Source organism: Scyliorhinus torazame, chromosome 1 (assembly GCF_047496885.1).
Source record: "Scyliorhinus torazame isolate Kashiwa2021f chromosome 1, sScyTor2.1, whole genome shotgun sequence".
NCBI classification, from domain to species: domain Eukaryota; kingdom Metazoa; phylum Chordata; class Chondrichthyes; order Carcharhiniformes; family Scyliorhinidae; genus Scyliorhinus; species Scyliorhinus torazame.
The window spans coordinates 3439192-3461226 of record NC_092707.1 but is presented as its reverse complement, the minus strand read 5'-3'; the positions used below and the strand labels follow the sequence as shown (position 1 = coordinate 3461226).

The window sequence follows — 22035 nt, the reverse complement described above, 5'->3', positions numbered from 1 at the left end:
CTTTGTAACTTTCTGCTCCCATCTATGCAATTCATTCACGCTCCTAAATTAGTGTTATCTGCAAACTTGAACATACAGTTCTCTATTCCTTCATCCAAATCACTAATACGTATTCTAAGAAGCTGAAGTTCAATCGATTTGTATTAATCAATGAGATATTTCTTAACCAATCAGCACTTTTCATAAACTCAATATATATATATATATGTATACTACTTTTGAAGTAAAAATATTTTGAGTTTTGACACTCCTGACTTTGCTAAATGCAAGATTTGAAATTATATCAATGTTCTATTTTATGCTTTTCCAGGTCTTCATACCACTTCTGTCACATCACCATCATAGAAGTATGGAAATAAGACAAGGTTCATCCCGTTTTCTGAGTGCAGCAGCATTCCCGCACGAGAAAGCCAACCAACCAGACTCCAGAGTAATGGGAGATTCACGGAATATTCAGTTTACCAGGGACGAGTTTGTATTAACCATATTAAAGTTCTCAAATCAGGTTTGGAGAACTATTCAACAAGTTGAGGGTCAGTATTTATACTTACATGCCACTCTACTTGTGTGTTTATGCTCAAACATGTGCATTAAAGTTGGTGTTATAATTTAGAATTCAGATAGGTTGCTTTCCTAAAAGACAAATTTTATCAAACCTGTTAGATGTGGTGAGAATAGAAAGACAGGAATACATGGGGAGAGTATATGATACAAGGTTTGGCTGGACCAGATAGTTCTTGTGTTCGGTGACAATGCATGTCCCATAATAATAATAATAATAATATAATCATAATAATCACAAGTAGGCTTCAAATTAAGTTACTGTGAAAAGCCCCTAGTCGCCACATTCCGGCGCCTGTTCGGGGAGGCCAGTATGGGAATTGAACCCGCGCTGCTGGCATTGTTCTGCCAGCTGTTTAGCCCACTGCTGAACCAGCCCTAAAGTGAGTTCTGGCTCCCTGCAGCCTGACCTACCTGGATGTGGGGTTATCAATAGGCTCGAAACAGCAGTGGAGTTATCAGGAAAGTATTGTGAATGATTTAGGATTTCTGACTTGGATAATTAATCTTACTCGTCTGCTTCTGACGAAGCCACTGGATGAGGGAAAGTTTATTTATTTATTTTTCTTTATTCGTTCATGGGATGTGGGCGTCGCTGGCCGGACCAGCATTTATTGCCCATCCCTGAGGGCATTTAAGAGTCAACCACATAAGAACTAGGAACAGGAGTAGGCCATCTGGCTCCTCAAGCCTGCTCCGCCATTCAATGAGATCATGGCTGATCTTTGTGGACTCAGCTCCACTCTCCGGCCCGTACACCATATCCCGAATCCCTTTATTCTTGAGAAAGGCATCTATCTTTTTCTTAAAAACGTTTAAAGAAGGAGCCTCAACTGCTTCACTGGGCAAGGAATTCCAGAGATTCACAACCCTTTGGGTGAAGAAGTTCCTCCTAAACTCAGTCCTAAATCTACTTCCCCTTATTTTGAGGCTATGCCCCCTAGTTCTGCTTTCCCCGACCAGTGGAAACAACCTGCCCGCATCTATCCTATCTATTCCCTTCATAATTTGAAATGTCTCAATAAGATCCCCCCGCATCCTTCTAAACTCCAATGAGTACAGTCCCAGTCTACTCAACCTCTCGTCATAATCTAATCCCCTCAACTCTGGGATCAACCTAGTGAATCTCCTCTGCAATCCCTCCAGTGCCAATATGTCCTTTCTCAGGTAAGGAGACCAAAACTGAACACAATACTCCAGATGCGGCCTCACCAACACCCTATACAATTGCAGCATAACCTCCCTAGTCTTGAACTCCATCCCTCTAGCAATGAAAGACAAAACTCGATTAGCCTTCTTAATCACCTGTTGCACCTGCACACCAACTTTTTGCGACTCGTGCACCAGCACACCCAGGTCCCTCTGCACAGCAGCATGTTTTAACATCTTACCGTTTAAATAATAATCCATTCTACTGTTATTCCTCCCAAAATGGATAGCCTCACACTTGGCAACATTGAATTCCATCTGCCAGACCCTAGCCCATTCACCTAACCTATCCAAATCCTTCTGCAGACTTCCGGTATCCTCTGCCCTTTTTGCTTTACCACTCACCTTAGTGTCATCTGCAATCTTTGACACATTGCACTTTGTCCCCAACTCCAAATCGTCTATGTAAATTGTGAACAACTGCGGGCCCAACACTGATCCTTGAGGGACCCCACTAGTTACAGGTTGCCAACCAGAGAAACACCCATTTATCCCCACTCTCTGCTTTCTGTTAGTTAACCAATCCTCTACCCATGCTACCACTTTACCCACAATGCCATGCATCTTTAGTTTATGCAGCAACCTTTTGTGTGGCACCTTGTCAAAAGCTTTCTGGAAATCCAGATATACCACATCCATTGGCTCCCCGTTATCTACCGCACTGGTAACGTCCTCAAAAAATTCTACCAAATTAGTCAGACATGACCTACCCTTTGTGAACCCATGCTGCGTCTGCCCAATGGGACAATTTCCCTCCAGGTGCCCCGCTGTTTCCTCCTTAATGATAGATTCCAGCATTTTCCCTACAACCGAAGTTAAGCTTACCGGCCTATAATTACCCGCTTTCTGCCGACCTCTTTTTTTAAACAGTGGTTTAACATTTGCTTATTGCCTGCCCTACCATCCTGTTACTATTTGGTGGCCGATAGACTACTCCTATCAGTGACCTTTTCGCCTCACTATTCCTGATTTCCACCCAAATTGATTCAACCTTGTCCTCCATAGCACCAATATCATCCCTTACTATTGCCCGGATGCCATCCTTAAACAACAAAGCTACACCACCGCCCTTACCGTCCATTCTATCCTTTCGTATAGTCTGATACCCATGGATATTTAACTCCCAGTCGTGACCATCTTTTAACCGTGTTTCAGTAATGGCCACTAAATCATAGTCATTCACGATGATTTGCGCCATCAACTCATTTACCTTATTTCGTATACTACGAGCATTCAGGTAAAGTACACTTATGCTGTTTTTTATGTCTTTGTTATGAATCCTAACACCTTGATCAGTAACTTTTCGCAATTTACTTTTCCTCTTACCCTTTCTCCTAATTTTCCTTGTCTTTGAACCGATATCTCTACATAATAACTTGTCACGTAACCTGCTGCCTTGCTCTCCATTAACCATTATACTGTCCATAGCTTTACACTTCCCTTCCCCCCCCAATTTGCTAGTTTAAAGCCCTTGTGACCAACCTACTTATCCTATTCGCTAGAACACTGGTCCCAGATTGGTTCAGGTGAAGACCGTCCCAATGGTACAGGTCCCTCCTGCACCAGTACTGATGCCAATGCCCCATGAAATGGAATCCCTCTTTCCTGCACCACTCCTTTAGCCACGTGTTAACGTCTCTTATTTTCTCAACCCTATGCCAATTGGCACGTGGCTCGGGTAGTAATCCAGAGATTATAGCCCTAGAGGACCTGCTCTTTAATTTAGTCCCTAGTGTTTGATAATCCCCAAACAGGTCCTCTTTCCTAGTCTTACCTATGTTGTTAGTCCCAACGTGGACCACAACAACTGGATCCTCCCCCTCCCTCTCCAAAATCCTTTCAAGCCGATCAGAGATGTCCCTCACCCTGGCACCGGGCAGGCAACATACCATGCGGGATTCTCGATCTGGCTTACAAAGGATGCCATCAATCCCCCTAATTATAGAATCCCCTACAACTACCACTAGTCTTTTTGCTCCCCCCCTCTTGAATGGCTTCCTGTACCACGGTGCAGTGGTCAGTCAACGCATCCTCCCTACAGCCCTCTTCCTCATCCACACAGGGAGCAAGTACCTCATACCTGTTGGACAAGGTCAAGGGCTGAGGCTCCTCAACTCCTAAACTCAGGATCCCCCTACCTGCCTCCCTTGCAGTCACACCACTCTGTCCCTGACCACTGTCCGAATTAGCAGTACTTATTCTACCGGGTGTGACTGCCTCCTGAAACAAAGCGTCCAGGTAATGTTCCCCCTCCATGATGTGCCGCAGTGTGTGCAACTCGGTCTCCAGCTCATCAATTCTGAGCCGAAGTTCCTCGAGCAGCCAACACTTGCTGCAGATGTGGTCACTGACGGTCTCAATGGGATCCACCAGTTCCATCATCATACAGCAACAGCACATCACCTGTCCAGCCATATTCAACTAGTTAATTAATTTAAATATTTTTTAAAAAAAAATTCTTTATAGAACCTCAAGGATAAACCCGAACACCAACAAAAACACAGCCCTCTCCGCCACTCACCCGAACTCAGTCACTCACCTAAACTCAGATGCACTCTGTTCCAATCAGCACTCAGTCACTCACCTAAACTCTGATGCACTCTGTTCCAATCAGCACTCAGTCACTCACCTAAACTTAGATGCACTCTGGTCCAATCAGCACTCCATGACTAAAGGCACTCCTGCCACACCTTTTGTGCACTCACCTCTCCCAGCACTGTCCCGGCTCTCCTTTTAAAATCTCCCGCCTCTCTCTGCTCCCGTGCTGTTTTCGCTGTCCCGCCTCTCTCTGCTCCCGCGCTGTTTTCGCTGTCCCGCCTCTCTCTGCTCCCGCGCTGTTTTCACTGTCCCGCCTCTCTCTGCTCCCGCGCTGTTTTCGCTGTCCCGCCTCTCTCTGCTCCCGCGCTGTTTTCGCTGTCCCGTCTCTCTCTGCTCCCGCGCTGTTTTTGCTGTGGGTATGGAGTCACATGTAATTCGTGAAGCCCCCCGCCTCAGCTCTCATTACTCGCGGGGTTTTCACACCACCCCAGAGATCACCGCATTAACCCGCTTTAAAAAGGCCTTTGGTATAAAAACAGGGGGACACCGGAACACAAACAAAAATCTCAGGAGGATCGTCACCTTTACGGCCTGTACCCTCCCGCCAGTGACAACGGGAGCATGTTCCACCTCCGCAAATCCTCTTTCATTTGCACAATTAACTGGGCCAGATTTAATTTGTGTAGCTGCTCCCATCCCCGTGCCGCCTGGATTCCCAAGTATCGAGAACTCTCTCCCACGACTGTAAACAGCAACTTCCCCAGTCCCCTCTCCTGCCCCCTCGCCTGGATCGCAAACACCTCACTCTTACCCATATTCTGTCTATACCCCGAGAACCAGCCAAATTCGCCTAAGATCCGCATAATCTCCCCCATTCCCCCTAACGGGTCAGAAATATATAGGAGTACGTCATCCGCATACAACGAGACCCTGTGCTCCACACCCCCTGGACCTTTGACACTTTCAGCGCCTTCGCCAATGGCTCTATAGCCAAGGCAAACAACAGTGGGGAAAGTTCACATCCCTGGCTTGTCCCTCGGTGCAATCTAAAGTAGTCCGAACTCACCCGGTTCGTCTGCACACTCTCCACCAAACTCCATCTGCAGCTTCTGCCGCTCCTTCAACAACTCGCTTCCGGGGATTCCGAGTACCTTCTATCCACCTGAAGGATCTCCCGAACCAGCCTATCCAGCTCTGCCCGCTCCACCTTCTCCCTATGAGCCCATACCGAAATCAGCTACCCCCTAACTACTGCCTTCAGTACCTCCCATACCGTTGCTGCCGAAACCTCCGCTGTGTCATTTATCTCCAAATAATTCTGGATGGCCTCCCTCACGCGCCCGCATACCCCCTTATCCACTAGCAGTCCTACATCCAATCTCCATTGCGGGCACTGACCCCCCTCCTTGCTCACCGTAAATCCACCCAGTGCGGGGCATGATCCGACACAATAATCGCCAAATACTCGGCACCTACCACCCCCGCCAGCAAAGCCCTATTCAAAACGAAACAATCAATCTGGGGGTACACTTTGTGTACACGAGAGAAAACTCCTTCGCTCTTGGTCGTCCGAACCTCCACGGATCTACCCCTCCCATCTGTTCCATAAACACCCACCTCAGAAACTCTGCGTAGTCCGAGTTTGGTGCATAGATATCCACTAATACCACCAGCATCCCCTCCAGCTTCCCACTCCCCATAACGTATCTATCCCCTGGGTCCACCACTATGCTCCCTACCTGAAATGACACCCGCTTATTGATCAAGATCGCTACCCCCCTAGTTTTAGAGTCTAGTCCCGAATGAAATACCTGCCCAACCCATCCCTTCCTCAGCCTAATCTGATACACTACCCTCAGGTGTGTCTTCTATAGCATTGCCACATCTGCCTTCAACCTCTTCATATGCGCAAATACGTGAACCGTCACCTTTCTCAGGCCGGCCACCAGCCCGCCTGCGGGTGCCCACCGTTCATCGACCTCCAATTTGCTTCCAAGCGCCAGTCCCTCCCCTGTCAGCAGAACAATTCCCCCCCCCCCCTCAACAAACTGATCACCTGCTCGTCCCCCACTGCACTTCCGTGAGCTAGCCCGCCCAGCTAGCCTGGTAGCCCCCGCCCATGGTGTCAAGTATCTTACCCCCCACTGATCCCCCTCCCACCCCGCTCGAACTTACATATGCAAAACATAACAATCCTCAACAAACACAAAGAAGAAAATTCCACCCATCATCCCCCATTAAGACCAAAGTGAACCCCATACAGAACTGAGCAATAGCCCGAAAGTTAGTGCAAAAACAATACACACAGAACCCAAAGAGAAAAGAAATGTAGCAGCATAATAAGAACACAATTACTCATCCCCAAGTTCAACGTCCTCAATCACCTGCCAGTCCCCTGGCCTTAACAAAGTTTATCGCCTTATCCGGCAATCCAAAATAAAGTTCCTGGCCCTCGTAAGTGATCCAAAAATGAGCTGGGTACAGCATGCCAAACTTCACCCCCGTCTTAAAGAGGACCAATTTCACTCGCTCTCCTTTTGGCCAGTTCCGCACCCAAGTCCTGATAAATATGGAGCTTGTTATCTTCCCATTTGCAGCTCCTCGTCTGACTGGCCCACCTCAAGATCTGTTCCTTGTCTGTCATGTTTTAAGTGGTATTGTACAAAAGAAGCCACACCAGATGACCAACACCCAGCATGATTGTTTGTACCTGCCAAGATGCTACCAGTCATATGTATGGTTTATTTATTTCCCCTCAATCTTTCCCATTAAGAAGTCTTACAACAGGTTAACACCAACAGGTTTGTTTGGAATCACAAGCTTTCGGAGCGCAGCTCCTTCATCAAGTGAGTGAAGAGGTGGGTTCCACAAACTCATAAAGAGACAAAGTCAATGATGCAAGATGCATGTCAACCTTCAGCGATTGTCCCGCCATGACACCCAGCTCTTGTTAAAACTTCCCCTTTTCCTAAAATGCCATCATTCAGATAATCTGCCTTCCTGTTTTTGCCACCAAAGTGGACAACCTCCCATTTACCCACATTATACTGCATTTTCCAAGTATTTACACATTGTAAATAGCCTGTCCAAGTCACCCTGCAGCCTCTTTGCACCTCCTCACAGCACACACTGCCACCCAGCTTAGTGTCCTCTGCAAATTTGGAGATATTGCAATTCCTTCATCCAAATCATTAATGTATATTGTGAACAGCTGGGGTCCCAGCACTGAACTCTGCGGTACCCCACTAGTCACTGCCTGTCACTCTGAAAATGACCTGCTTATCCCCACTCTCTGCTTCTTGTCTGCCAATCAGTTCTCCATCCACGTCAATACATTACCCCCAATACCATGAGCTTTAATTTTGCTCACTAATCTTTAGTGTGGGAACTTGTCAAAGCCTTCTGAAAGTCCAGATACACAACATCCACTGGTTCCCCCTTGTCCACTCTACTGGTCACATCCTCAAACAATTCCAGAAGATTTATCAAGCATGATTTCCCTTTAGTGAATCCATGCTGACTTGGACCGATCCTGACCCCGCTTTCCAAATGCTCAGTTATTTCATCCTTAATAATTGACTCCAACATTTTCCCCACTACCAATGTCTGGCTAACCCATCTATAATTCCCCATTTTCTCTCTCTCTCCTTTAAAAAAAATGGGGTTACATTAGCTTCCCTCCAATGCATTGGGACTCTTCCAGAGTCTATAGAATGCTGGAAAATGGTCACCAATGCATCCAATATTTCTAGGGCCATTTCCTTAATTACTCTTAATTACAGAGCTTCAAACCCTGGGGACTTATCGGGTTTTAATCCCACCACTTTCCCCAATACAATTTCCTGACTAATAAGGATTTCCTTCATGCTAGACCCTCTGACCCCTAGTATTTCCGGAAGGTTATTTGTGTCCCCCTTAGTGATGACAGATCCAAAGTATTTGTTCAACTGGTCTGCCATCTCTTTGTTGCCCATTATGAATTCACCTGATTCTAACTGTAAGGGACCTACATTTGTCTTCACCAGTCTTTTTCTTTTCACATATCTATAGAAGCGTTTGCAGTCAGTTTTTATGTTTTCTGCAAGCTTACTCTTGTATTATATTTTCCCCTTCCGGATTAAACCCTTTGTCCTCCACTGCTGAATTTTAAATTTCTCCCAGTCCTCAGGCTTGCTGCTCTTTCTGGCCAATTTCTAAGCCTCCTCTTTGGCTTTAACACTATCCCTGATTTCCCTGGTTAGGCATGGTTCAACCACCTTTCCCGAATTACTCTTGCGCCAGACAGGGATGTACAATTGTTGAAGTTCATCCATGTGTTCTTTAAATGTCTGCCATTGCCTATCCACCGGCAACCACTTAAGTATCTTTGTCAGCTTATCCTAGCCAATGCATGTCTCATACCATCAAAGTTAGCTTTCTTGAAGTTCACGACCCATCTTAATGAAGAATTCTACCATATTATGGTCACTCTTCCCGAAAGGATCTCGCACCATAACGTTGCTAATTAATCCTCTCTCATTGCACATTACCCAGTCTAGGATGGCCTGCTCTTTAGTTGATTCCTCAACATATTGGTCGAGAAAACCATCCCTATGATTTCAGAAAATCCTCCTCCATCGCAGTGCTACCAGTTTGATTAGCCCAATCAAAATGCAGATTGAAGTCACCCATAATAACTGCTGTACCCTTACTGCGCACACCTCTAATTTCCTGTTTAATGGTCCCCAACCTCACTCCTGTTTAGTTGTCTGTACACAACTCCCACTAATGTTTTTTGCCCTTCGCTGTTCCAAACTCCACCCATACAGATTCCACATCGTCCAGACTAATGTCCTTCCTTACTATTGCATTAATCTCCTCTTTAACCAGAAACACTACCCCACCTCCCTTTCCTTTCCTTCTATCTTTCCTGAATATTGAATATCCCTGGATGTTGAGTTCCCATCCTTGGTCACCCTGGAACCAGGTCACAGTGATCCCAATTACATCATGTCTGTTACTGATTGTCAGCGCAGTGAATTAATCAACCTTATTACAAATGCTGCTTCCATTGAGACACAGAGCCTTCAGGCTTGTTTTTTAATACATTTATTGCCCTTTTAGAATTATGATGTAATGTGGCCATTTTTGATTTTTGACTTTGGTTTCTCTGCCTTCCACTTTTCCCTTTGCTGCCTTTTGTTTCTGTCCCCACTTTACTCTCCTCCGACTTCTTGCATTGGTTCCCATCCCCCTGCCATATTAGTTTAAACCCTCCCCAACAGCACTAGCAAATAGGACTTTGGTTCCGGTCTTGTCCAGATGCAGACCGTCCGGTTTGTTCCGTTCCCACCTCTCCTGGAACCGATTTCAATGTCCCAAGAATTTGAATCCCTCCCTCTTGCACCATCCCTCAAGCTACGTATTCATCTTAGTTATTCTGCCATTCCTACTCTGACTAGCACATGGTAGAATTCCTGAGATTACTATCTTTGAGGTCCTACTTTTTAGTTTAACCCCTAACTCCCTAAATTTAGCTTGTAGGACCTCAACCGTTGACTGAGTTGATGTCTTCTACTGGATATTGTTTGAACATTACAATTACTTTCTCACCTACTTCATGCAGGCGTTTACTGCACTCACCCCCTAATCCCACAGATAAAGGGCAAAACTCAGTGTTTGGGGTGGAAGGGGCGTTGTTTAAAATTGTTCTTCTGGTTCAGTGAATGTGGGATCCGAATAAAGATCACCATTGCCCGTGTCCTTCAATTTGCCCTTTTGCTGTGAGTTTCAGTCTCAACAAAACTGCAGGGAGGGGAGATAATGCTACCTATTCAGTTTTGGTGAGAAAATTAAATACTTAAGTATTGTTATTACTCCAAAGTAAATGGTTTTCTTTTTTCTCTAACCAGGTGAGATTAAGCTCGAGATGCCATTAATCGATTATGATACAGACTTGAACCAATTTGCTTTTGACCCGCTTATAATGGAAAAACTGGAACAGAGTATAATGAACTGGCAGGTGCAAATCAGTAGTGTTATCGAAGAGCAGCTGACAAAGATGCCCCAGGTGCCATTTACCTTCAAATAGGACACACTTTACTTTAGTTTTCCTGTAAGGTTTTGGCCTATTCTTAAAGGGTTTATTCTGGAAATTCAAACCTCAAACAGATTTTCACAGAGCTTCCACAAGAATATACTCTTCTATCTCTCTTAATAATAATCTTTATTAGTGTCATAAGTAGGCTTACAATATCACTGTGAAAATCCCCTCATCGCCACATTCCAGCGCCTGTTCGGGTACACTGAGGGAGAATTCAGAATGTCCAATTCACCTAACAAGCACGTCTTTCGGGACTTGTGGGTGGAAACCGGAGCACCCGGAGGAAACTCACGCAGACACGGGGAGAAGGTGCAGATGCCGCACAGACAGTGACCCAAGACGGAATTGAACCCGGGACCCTGGCGCTGTGAAGCAACAGTGCTAACCACTGTGCTGCCGTGCTGCCCTATGGGAGACGTCTGATCTTGTGGAAGGTAAGTGGTTGCGTTTGGCGGGGTCCCAGGCGCTGGTTGTGATTTTGGGTGTGTGCGCCGGAGGGGTGGGGGGCATGTTTGCGATCCGGTTGGGTACCGGGGTTCCACAAGTATTGCTCTACTTTTCAGTGCGTTCGGGTCCTCATGTGAGGTCTCTGCCATTTAGGGGGTGTTTAATCTGGGTTTAGGTCGCTGGCAGTGTATTCCTGGGTCAGGTGGGGCTAGGTCATATGGTCGGTTCCAGTGTTGGTGGTCTGGTCGGGCGTTCCTGGATCCAGGCCTTGGAGTAGGCCTGGTCGGGCCTCCATGTAGATTCTCCTTTCCTTCAGCTGCCGGTAAGTCGGGGCGCTGGGCGGGTCTGTCCGGGTTGGGTCGTGTCGGGCCGAGCCAGATCCCAAATTGAGGGCCGGGTCGGACGTTCCGGGAGCAGGGTCGGGCCCTCCAGGGCTCGGGGTCTCTTCCGTGGCCGGGTCGGGCGCTCTGGGAGCCAGGTTGATTTCTACATGAGGTCGGGGTCGGACCTCTGCCTCGGGCCGCTTCCACTTTCAGTTCGAGGCCAAGGTCGGGACGCCGGAGGAGTCCTGCCGGGTCGGGTCATGTGGTGCAGCCGACGGGTGTCGGAGGATTTTCAGAACTGTAAGTAAACATAAAGGAGAAAGGTTAGAGATAGTGTTAGAATTAAGTTTTAAAATGTTAGTACGGTTCTAAGACATGTAGGAAGGGGATCTGTGAGAGAGCTCGCAGAAAGTCGCCAGTCTCCGGTGCCACCTTAACAGCATTGGCAGAGACGCAGCCACACGCGAAGCAGTGACGGCCCTCTCAGCTGGCCACTGAACAAGAACGTTGGATTTGGAGGAGGGGTGTATTCGCCCTCACAAGGCCCATGGGGATACCTGAATCGATTCTTCCCCCCCCCCCCCCATGGGACTCATGGAATACTAGCTTCCTCGCTCGTGGGAGGAGGCCTGCCCAGCTGGACCTGTTGCCAGACTATGTTAAAACCGCCCGGACAGGGACCGGCATTCTGGTAGTCCCGAAGGGGACTGATTGTGCGTACACCACCACAGCGCCTGTTTTCTATGTCTACAATAAATTCCTGTTTATTCACCTTCAAGGGCCTCCTGGCCCTTCAGAGTTTCTGTCTTGGATAGTGTTACTCTCTTACCTGTGGATAACCCTTGCTCCATGGTGTTGTGATATTACTCTTGATTAATCCTCCATGATACTTGCATCATTATCCTCATTGTTGATGTCATGAGCTGTAAACCTGTTGAGCATTTCCAAGATTTCCCAGTACTGGTTCCTTCTGTCTCATGCTTCTCGCTCCATCAGTGCGAACCCACTTCTTCCATTTTGCTTCAGGCTTTTTCACTATCTGTGAGGTTAGAAACTTGTAGTGTATCTCAAAGTAAGCTTTTCACCCCTTGTGAAGGTTGTCTACTTGAAGTTGAAAGTCTTTTAGTTCTTTATGTGGGTACTTAATATATTCAGGCCACCCAACACCATCCATATAAACATGGAGAAGAATAGAGCAGTTGGCTCCTGAGGCCTATTTTGCTGTTCTGTTTGATTGCAGCTGATCTGTACCTCCATTTACCTGCCATTGTATCGCCTTTCCATCCTTACCCAACATAAACCTAATGGTACACAAGTAAAGCATTGCAGATGCTGAAAATCTAAACTTAAAAACAGAAAATGTGGGCAGTGCTCAGCCTATCAGGGAGCATCTGTGAACGTTTCAGCTCAATGACTGTTGTCAGAATCCGTCATCTATTGATATGAAAATTTAGAAATTTTCAATTGAGCCCCAGTATTCTCAGCCTTTTCGGGAAGCGAGTTTCAGAATTTTATCCCTTTATGTGGAAACAGTGATTCCTGGATAAATTCCTTAACGGCACGGCTCAATTTGGATAATGCCCCTTTGTTCTGGACTTCCCCATCAGAGGGGTTTGTTTCAGAGTGTCAACACTATTGAATCACTGAGCTGTTTTAAAAACCTAATCAGATCACTCCTCAGTCCTGTAAACATGCCCTTATAACTTCTCTTTAAGCCTTGCTAGATCCTGTGAATCCTCAAAGCATCCCTCTAAGACCATTATGTCCTTTCTGAGGTCCGGCGTCCAGAACTGAACACACTTACTCCAGGTAGGGTCTGATCAAGGCTCTGTGGAACTGAAGCATAACTTCCTCACTTGTGAATATGTGGCAAATTGGGTGGCACGGTAGCACAGTGGTTAGTACTGTTGCTTCGCAGCTACAGGGTCCCAGGTTCGATTCCCGGCTTGGGTCACTGTCTGTGCAGAATCTGCACGTTCTCACAGTGTCTGCGTGGGTTTCCTCCCACAAGTCCCTCCTGAAAGACGTGCTGTTGGGTGAATTGGACATTCTGAATTCTCCCTCTGTGTACCCGAACAGGTGCAGGAATGTGGCGACTAGGGGCTTTTCACAGTAACTTCATTGCAGTGTTGATGTAATAAAGATTATTATTATTACTACTTGAGTCTATTCTTGGTGTAATGAATACTAATACTTTCCACTAAGTCAAAATGGTCTATTCTTTATTATCAAGCTTTTTAAGATTGAGAACAAGAATGCGTTTTCTTTTTGCACGAGTTAATATAGGAATCTCTTCTTCAGGGTAATAGTCCGTTAGCAGAGATTGATTTCTGGCGTGAACGTAATGCGACTCTCAGCGCCCTCAGCGAGCAGCTGAAACTGCCCGTGGTGAAGAAGATTGTTGACTTTGTCAGCAAAGTTGATCTCGGTTTAATCCAGAACCTCAATTTAATCACGACTGATCTGACCAAGTATCATGTAGAAGCTGCAGACAATGTCAGATTCCTTTCGACCCTTGAACGGCATTTTAAGGTAAGGAAGAATTGAACTCATTGTGTAATACAGCAGTTAAAAATAGTGACTAGTGCATCTGAAGATACAGGCTTTTGAAATACTTACCGACCAGAAACCTAATTGATAATTAATGTTAAAACAATAGTACTCCACTCAAGTAAAAATTACATGGCAATAAGATTCTATTCCACAGGCCATGAAAGAAACTTCATGTGAAGTTACTGGTGATTGCTCTGTTAACATTATGAATTGCTCATCATTAAGCTGCTGCTCTTGTTTGATCTAGTTTGGTCTGCTAGAAAGCATAGAAAAAAACGATAAAAAATAGGAGCAGGAGGGGCCATTCGGCCCTTCGAGCCTGCTCCGCCATTCATCACCATCATGGCTGATCATCAACTCAATAGCCTAATCCTGCTTTCCCCCATATCCTTTGATCCCCTTCACTCTAAGTGTTATATCTAACTGCTTATTGAAACCATACAATGTTTTGGACTCAACTACTTCCTGTGGTAACAGATTCCCCAGGCCGACCACTCTGTGGGTGAAGAAATTTCTCCTCATCTCTGTCCTAAATGGTCTACCCCGTATCCTCAGACTGTGACCCCTGGTTCTGGACACTCCCACCATCGGGAACATCCTTCATGCTCCTGTACTCGGATGCTCTCCCTATGAGGGCCAACATACCATTTGCCTTCTTTTTAAAAAAAAAAAAAAAAATTTTTTTATTGGGGTTTTCACAAAATATCAACAACAGAATGAAAAAGAAGCCCAATAGAATTAAATACAGAACAAAGTAAAACAACCCCCGTGCCCCCCCTCCCCCCTATACATAAATAATAAATTAACACCCCGAGTTAACACAAAGCAAACATAGCAAATATATACACCCCCTCAGATCCCCCAGTGTAAACAAACAAAAATAAAATAGAACCCCCCCCCCCCCCTCGGGTTGCTGCTGCTGACCATTTTCTACCGTTCTGCCAGGAAGTCGAAGAACGGTTGCCACCGCCTAAAGAACCCTTGTACCGATTCCTTGAAGGCAAATCGCACCCCCTCCAATTTAATGAACCCCGCCATATCGCTGATCCAGGATTCCACGCTTGGGGGCCTCGCATCCTTCCACTGAAGAAGAATCCTTCGCCGGGCTACCAGGGACGCAAAGGCCAGAATACCGGCCTCTTTCGCCTCCTGCACTCCCGGCTCCCCTGCAACCCCAAATATTGCGAGCCCCCAGCCCAGCTTGACCCTGGATCCTACCACCCCCGACACCATCCTCGCCATGCCCTTCCAAAATTCCTCCAGCGCTGGGCATGCCCAGAACATATGGGTGTGATTTGCTGGGCTCCCTGAGCACCTAACACACCTGTCCTCACCCCCAAAAAACCGGCTCATCCTTGTCCTGGTCTGTGTGCCCTGTGCAGAACCTTAAACTGTATGAGGCTGAGCCTCGCGCACGAAGACGAAGAGTTCACCCTCCCTAGGGCATCTGCCCACGTCCCCTCTTCGATCTCCTCTCCCAACTCCTCCTCCCACTTACCTTTCAACTCCACCACCGAGGCCTCCTCCTCCTCCTGCATCACCTGGTAAGTTTCCGAGATCTTCCCCTCTCCAACCCACTCCCCCGAGAGCACCCTGTCCTGTACTGTGCATGGCGGCAGCCGCGGGAATTCCACCACTTGCCGCCTGGCAAATGCCCTTCCCTGTAAATATCTGAAGGTGTTCCCCGGGGGGAGCCCATACTTCTCCTCCAGCTCACGAACTTCCTGTCCACAAACAGGTCCCCCAACCTTCTTATTCCTGCCCTGTGCCACCCCGAAAACCCTCCATCTATTCTCCCTTGGACAAACCGGTGGTTCCCCCGTATTGGGGTCCACACCGAGGACCCCACTTCCCCCCTGTGCCGCCTCCACTGCCCCCAGATCGTGGCCACACTCGCCATCGGGACCTCGTACAACAACCTAACCCACCTGACAAACTCCTCCCCAAACCCGAACCTCTTCAGCAGCCCCCAAAAGAACCCACTTCTCTACCCTATCGAAGGCTTTCTCAGCGTCCATCGCCACCACTATCTCCGCCTCCCCCTCCCTCGCCGGCATCATAACGTTCAGGAGCCTCCTCACATTCGCGTTCAACTGCCTCCCCTTCTCGAATCCCGTCTGGTCTTAGTGGATCACCTGCGGCACACAATCCTCAATTCTCGTGGCTAAGACCTTCACCAGCACCTTGGCATCTACATTTAGCAAGGAAATCGGTCTGTAAGACCCACATTGCAGGGGATCCTTGTCCCGCTTCAGGATCAAGGAAATCAGTGCCCGGGACATCGTTGGGGGCAAGGCGAGGGTAGACAGGAGGTATGCCGAGGTGCCGGAGGAGGGACTGTTGAGGGAGAGGCGTAGCCTCCAGGCCAGATTCGACCTGTTGACCGCCAGGAAGGCAGAGGTGCAGTGGAGGAAGGCCCAGGGGGTGATTTATGAGTATGGGGAAAAGGCAAGTCGGATGCTGGCGCATCAGCTTCGGAAGCGGGTCGCAGCTAGGGAGATCGGGGGAGTTAAGGGAAACGTCGAAAAAATGCTGTTGGGGCCCTAAAAAGAGCCCAAAAGTCAGTTTTTAGCGGGAGCTGCCGAATGTGCGACTTAGCTCCGCATAGCCGCAACCGGAGGTTCACCATTAGCCTTCTTTACCGCCTGCTGCACCTGCATGCTTACCTTCAGTGACTGGTGCACGAGGAACCCAGGTCTCATTGCACATTCCCCTCACCTAATTTATGGCCATTCAGATAATAGTCTGCCTTCCCGTTCTTGCAACTAAAGTGGATAACCTCGCATTTATCCAAATTATACTGCACCTGCCATTCATTTACCCACTCACTCAACTTGTCCAAATCACACTGAAGCATTTCTGCATCCTCCTCACAGCTCACCCTCCAACACAACTTGGTGTCATCTGCAAATTTGGAGATATGACATTTTGTTGCATCTAAATCATTAATATATATGGTGAATAGCTGGGGTCCCAGCACCGATCCCTGCGGTACCCCACTAGTCACTGCCTCCCAATTTGAATAAGACCCGTTAATTCCTACTCTTTGTTCCCTGTCTGCCAACCATTTTCTATCCATCTCAATACACTGCCCCTAATCACATGCGCTTTATAATTTTATACGCGAATCTTTTATGCGGGACTTTGTCAAAAGCATTCTGAAAGTCCAAATACACCACATCGACTGGCTCCCCCTCATCAATTCTACTAGTTACATCCTTGAAGAATTCCAGTAGAGTCGTCAAGCATGATTTCCCCTTCATCAATCCATGCTGACTCTGTCCGATCCTGCCACAATTTTCTAAGTGCTCTGCTATAAAACCTTTGATAAGGGATTCTAGAATTTTCCCCACTACTGACGTCAGGCTGACTGGTTAATAATTCCCTGCTTTCTCTCCATCTCCCTTTTTAAATAGTGGAGTTACATTAGCCATCCTCCAATCTGCAGGGACTGTTCCACAGTCTATAGAATCCTGCAAGATGACCACCAATGCATAGAGCCACCTCCTTCAGTATCCTGGGATGTAGATGATCAGGCCCTGGGGATTTATCAACCTTCAATCCCATCAATCTCTCCAACACCATTTCTCTACTAATATTGATCTTCAATTCCTCCCTCTCACTAAACCCTGTATTCGTCAACATTTCTGGCATCTAATCTGTGTCCTCATTTGTGAAGACAGAACCAAAATATGTATTTGGTTTCTCAGCCATTTCTTTGCCCCCTGTTATACATTCCCCTGTTTCTGACTAAGGGACCTACATGTGTCTTCACCAATCTTTTTCTCTTCACGTACCTATAGAAACTTTTACAGTCAGTTTTTATGTTTCCTGCAAGTTTACTCTCATACTCTATCTTCCCTTCTTAATCAATCCCTTGATCCTTCTTTGCTAAATTCTAAACTGCTCCCAATCCTTAGACCTGTTGCGTTTCTTGGCCAATTTATATGCTTTTTTCTTGGATCGAATACTATCCTTAATATTCCTTGTAAGCCATGGATTGGCCACCTTTCCTATTTTACATGTGTGCCAGACAGGAATAAACAATTGCTGCAGTTCCCACATGAGCTCCTTGAATGTTTGCCATTGCCTATCCACTGTCATCCCTTTAGGTAACATTCCCCAATCGATCATAGGCAACTTGTGCCTCATACCATCGTAGTTTCCTAGTCTCAGAATCAACTACTTCACTCTCCATTTTGATGAAAAATTCTATCATATTATGGTCGCTGGGGCAGCACGGTAGCATTGTGGATAGCACAATTGCTTCACAGCTCCAGGATCTCGGGTTCGATTCCCAGCTTGGGTCACTGTCTCTGCGGAGTCTGCACATCCTCCCCGTGTGTGCGTGGGTTTCCTCCGGGTGCTCCGGTTTCCTCCCACAATCCAAAGATGTGCAGGTTAGGTGGATTGGCCGTGATAAATTGCCCTTAGTGTCCAAAATTGCCCTTAGTGCTGCGTGGGGTTACTGGATAGTGTGGATGTGGGCGAATTAAGTGAGGTGCTCGTTCCAAGAGCCGGTGCACTAGATGGGCCGAATGGTCTCCTTCTGTCATGTAAATTCTATGAGTCTATGATTCATCCACAAGGGGTCGCGCACAATCAGATTCCCAATGATTCTGTTCTCATTACACAGTACCCAGTCTAGGATGGCCTGTTCCCGAGTTGGCTCCTCAACATTTTGATCCAGAAAATCATCCCGCATACACTCCAGAATTCAAAGAAGAATACAGCACAAGAACAGGCCCTTCGGCCCTCCAAGCCTGTGCCGACCATGGTACCTGCCTAAACTAAAACCATCTGCACTTTGAGTCCGTATCCTTCCATTCCCACCCTATTCATATATTTGTCTAGATGTCCCTTAAATGTAGCTGCTCCCATCAGGCAGCGCGTTCCATATATTTACCACCCTCTGTGTAAAAAAACTTGCCTCGCACATCTGTTCTAAACTTTTCCCCACGCACTTTAAACCTATGTCCCCCAGTACTTGACTCTCCTACCCTAGGAAAGAGCATCTGACTATCCACTCTGTCTATGCCACTCATAATCTTGTAGACCTCGATCAGATCGCCTCTCCACCTCTGCCGTTCCAGTGAGAACAGACCGAGTTTATCTAACCTCTCCTCACAGCTAATGCCCTCCATACCAGGCAACATCCTAGTAAACCACTTCTGTACCCTCTCCAAAGCATTCACATCCTTCTGGTAGTGTGGCGATCAGAATTGTACACCATATTCCAAACGAGGCCTAAGTAAGGTCCAATACAGCTGCAACATGTCTTGCCAATTTTTATATTCAAATATCCCGACCAATGATGGCCAGCATGCCGTATGCCTTCTTGACCAGCTTATCCAAATGCGTTGTCACTTTCAGTGATCGGTGGACATGCCCAGATCTCTCTGCCTGTCAGCACTCGCAAGAGTTCTACCATTTACTCTGTAATTCCTACACACATTGGCCATTCCAAAGTGCATTATCTCACACTTGTCTGGATTAAACTCCATCTGCCATTTCTCCGCCGAAGATTCCAATCAGTTTATATCCTGCTGTATCCTCTGACAATCCTCTTCGTTATCCGCAACTCCACCAATTTTTGCGTCGTCTGCGAACTTACTAATCAGACCAGCTCCATTTTATTCCAAATCATTCATTTCCACCATGAACAACAAAGGCCCCAGAGCTGATTCCTTTGGAATGCCGCGAGTTACAGCCCTCCATTCAGAAAAGCACCCTTCCACTGCTACCCTCTGTATTCTGTGCCCAAGCCAGTTCTATATCCAACTTGCCAGCTCACCTCTGATCCCTCTGACTTCACCTTTTGTACCAGTCTGCCATGAGTATCTTGTCAAAGGTATTGTGGCTCCTCTATGGTATTGTGGCTAGGTTTAGCACAGGGCTAAATCGCTGGCTTTGAAAGCAGGCCAGCAGCATGGTTCAATTCCCGTACCAGCCTCCCTGAGCAGGTGCCGGAATGTGGCGACTAGGGGCTTTTCACAGTAACATCATTTGAAGCCTACTTGTGACAATATGCGATTTTCATGTCATTTCATTTCAAATTGATTTGCCCAGTCTACATGCAGATTCAAATCACCCCGAATTACAGTTGTTCCTTTATCACACGCATATTGAATTTCCTATTTAATGTCATTCCCAACAATATCACTGCAGTTTGGAGGTCTTTATAAGACTCTCACTAACGTTTTTGCCTCAGCTCTACCCATATAGATTCCGCATTGTCGGAGCTAATATCCTCCCTCACTATTGTGTTAATTTCCTCCTTAACCAGCAGTGCAAACCCAACGTCTTTTCCGTTTTGTCTGTCTTTCCTAAATACTGAATACCCTGGGCATTTAGTTCCCATCCCTGGTCACCCTGCAGCCATGTGTCCATAATCCTGACTATATCAGACCCATTTACATCTATTTGTGCGATTAGTTCATCCACTTTATTGCGAATGCTCCGCGCGTTAAGGCACAGAGCCTTGAAGCTTGTCTTTTTAACATTACTAGTCCCGATGCCAATGTTTCACTGTGGCTCCATTTGAATCTGGGGAAAAGTTTAAGTGGGGGTGGGTTAGAAATTGGGTAATAGTTAACCTGCTGTATTTGCTGCATATTTAATTGTAGTTATTGTTATTAATAAACGTAATTGTGTTTACATTTACAAACCTGGTGACTGTAATTGTTTGGCAGCTAAGGAACAAAGACTTTGGATGTTTTTCTAAGAAATATTTATTAAATTGATTTGTGTTGTGACTCCGGTCAAGTGGGACTGGAATTGACCAGGCACTAGCCCAGGGGGTCGTAACACTTTTACCTCTTTACCCCTTTGAGGAGATCTGAGTAGCTAAATGCCTTATCCTGCTGCATAACCACCAGTTCCCAGGTTTAAGCAAAGCCTCCCTCTATTCAGCACATCAGTTACTTGCATGCTCCTTCTTCATTATTTGCGTACTTTTGCCAAAATGAGGCCTGACCTTGAATGGCGAGCCTGAAAATGATCCAGATGATTCAAAGCTGATCATTTCCGAGGGAAAGATTTCCAAGTAGATTTTTCAGAGCGTGCGTGCCATTCTGGTATTTTGGAGGAAGTTCACTACTTTCTTTTGCTGTAAAACCTTTTTCCAATGATGCAACTGCATCATTGTTTGATTCACTCTTGTTCTTTGTAATGTACCTTGGTTAAATTTGCTGTGCGGGTCTCAGGCAATAATGCTCATGTTTACATATGAATGTGCAGTTCCTGATCGTTGAAATTTATTGATGTTCCTTAGAACCTGTCACACGGAACAAAATTTCAAGTGGTCATAGATACAATTCCTTCAATGATGAATGCCTTGAGGATGGTCTGGATTATTTCTCGTCACTACAACAAGGATGAGAGAATGGTTCCCTTAATGGAGCGGATTGCGTGGGAGATTTCACAAAGAGTCCGTAAAGTAATCAATACCCGGGCAATATTCCGGTGAGCAAGTCAATGGCATTCTGAGTTGTACTGGTGTGTAGAAATGTGTGTATGTGTGAGTGTAACCAGCTGTTAGGAGTGACGGCTTTTATTGGATTATAACAATGCTTTCAATAGCTCCTTCTATACCACAACAATAGCAAATTACATTCATACTACATCTTTAACATAGGTTAATATCCCAGAGGCTCAATCAGAAAAAAGGAGGTGGCTAGCCAAAAAAAGGAGATGTCAAGAACGGTGAACAGAAGTTTGTCCATAGCAGGAGGTATTCATGAGGTTGTAAAAGGTGTAGGGAGAGACAGAGGAGTTTAGAGCATGGGCGAGATGGTCAAAGACATGGGCACCAGTGGTGAACAAGAAACATTGTGATATCCAAGTGATTGCGCTGTTGAGGAATGTTCTTTAGTTTGTGCTTTCAGTTCGCTTGCACTTTGTTTTCTAATTTGTGGACTGGGTTGTGGCCTTTATCGTGGCTGCTACTGGAGGGGATTCCGGAAGTTCCCATAATCTCAGAAATTTCAACGGTCCATTTAGAAGCTGATATGAAACCTGTAAAAATAATGGAAGTAGATGAATTTCAAGGCAGAAAAAGGTTGAAATTCAGCTCATGCATCTTTACCACTAAATGTTACAGTAAAATAGCAGGTAACTAACATTTGAATGGTATCCACTTGCTAACAGTGGCAACTGATTTCTCTCAGTGATTTCATATGAACTAAGCAGCTGGTGCAGATAGGATGTCAAAAATCATGTGCGGGATTGTCCGTCCCCAGGGCGCTCAGACTGCGTTCCCCGATGGGCGGGATTGTCCGTGCCCAGGGCGCTCAGACTGCGTTCCCCGATGGGCGGGATTGT

General features: G+C 46.4%; 1 protein-coding gene across 4 annotated transcripts in view; it reads left to right on the top strand.

The window, feature by feature from the left end:
• dnah10 (dynein axonemal heavy chain 10) overlaps nucleotides 1-22035 on the top strand; it is a 704002-nt gene that overhangs the window by 60194 nt on the left and 621773 nt on the right. For all 4 annotated transcript variants that reach the window (XM_072511049.1, XM_072511141.1, XM_072510964.1 and 1 more), the window contains exons 6-9: nucleotides 311-533; nucleotides 10200-10357; nucleotides 13462-13692; nucleotides 20987-21177. In XM_072511049.1, the coding sequence (XP_072367150.1) occupies nucleotides 311-533; nucleotides 10200-10357; nucleotides 13462-13692; nucleotides 20987-21177 (803 nt within the window). The remainder of the gene's footprint in view (nucleotides 1-310; nucleotides 534-10199; nucleotides 10358-13461; nucleotides 13693-20986; nucleotides 21178-22035) is intronic.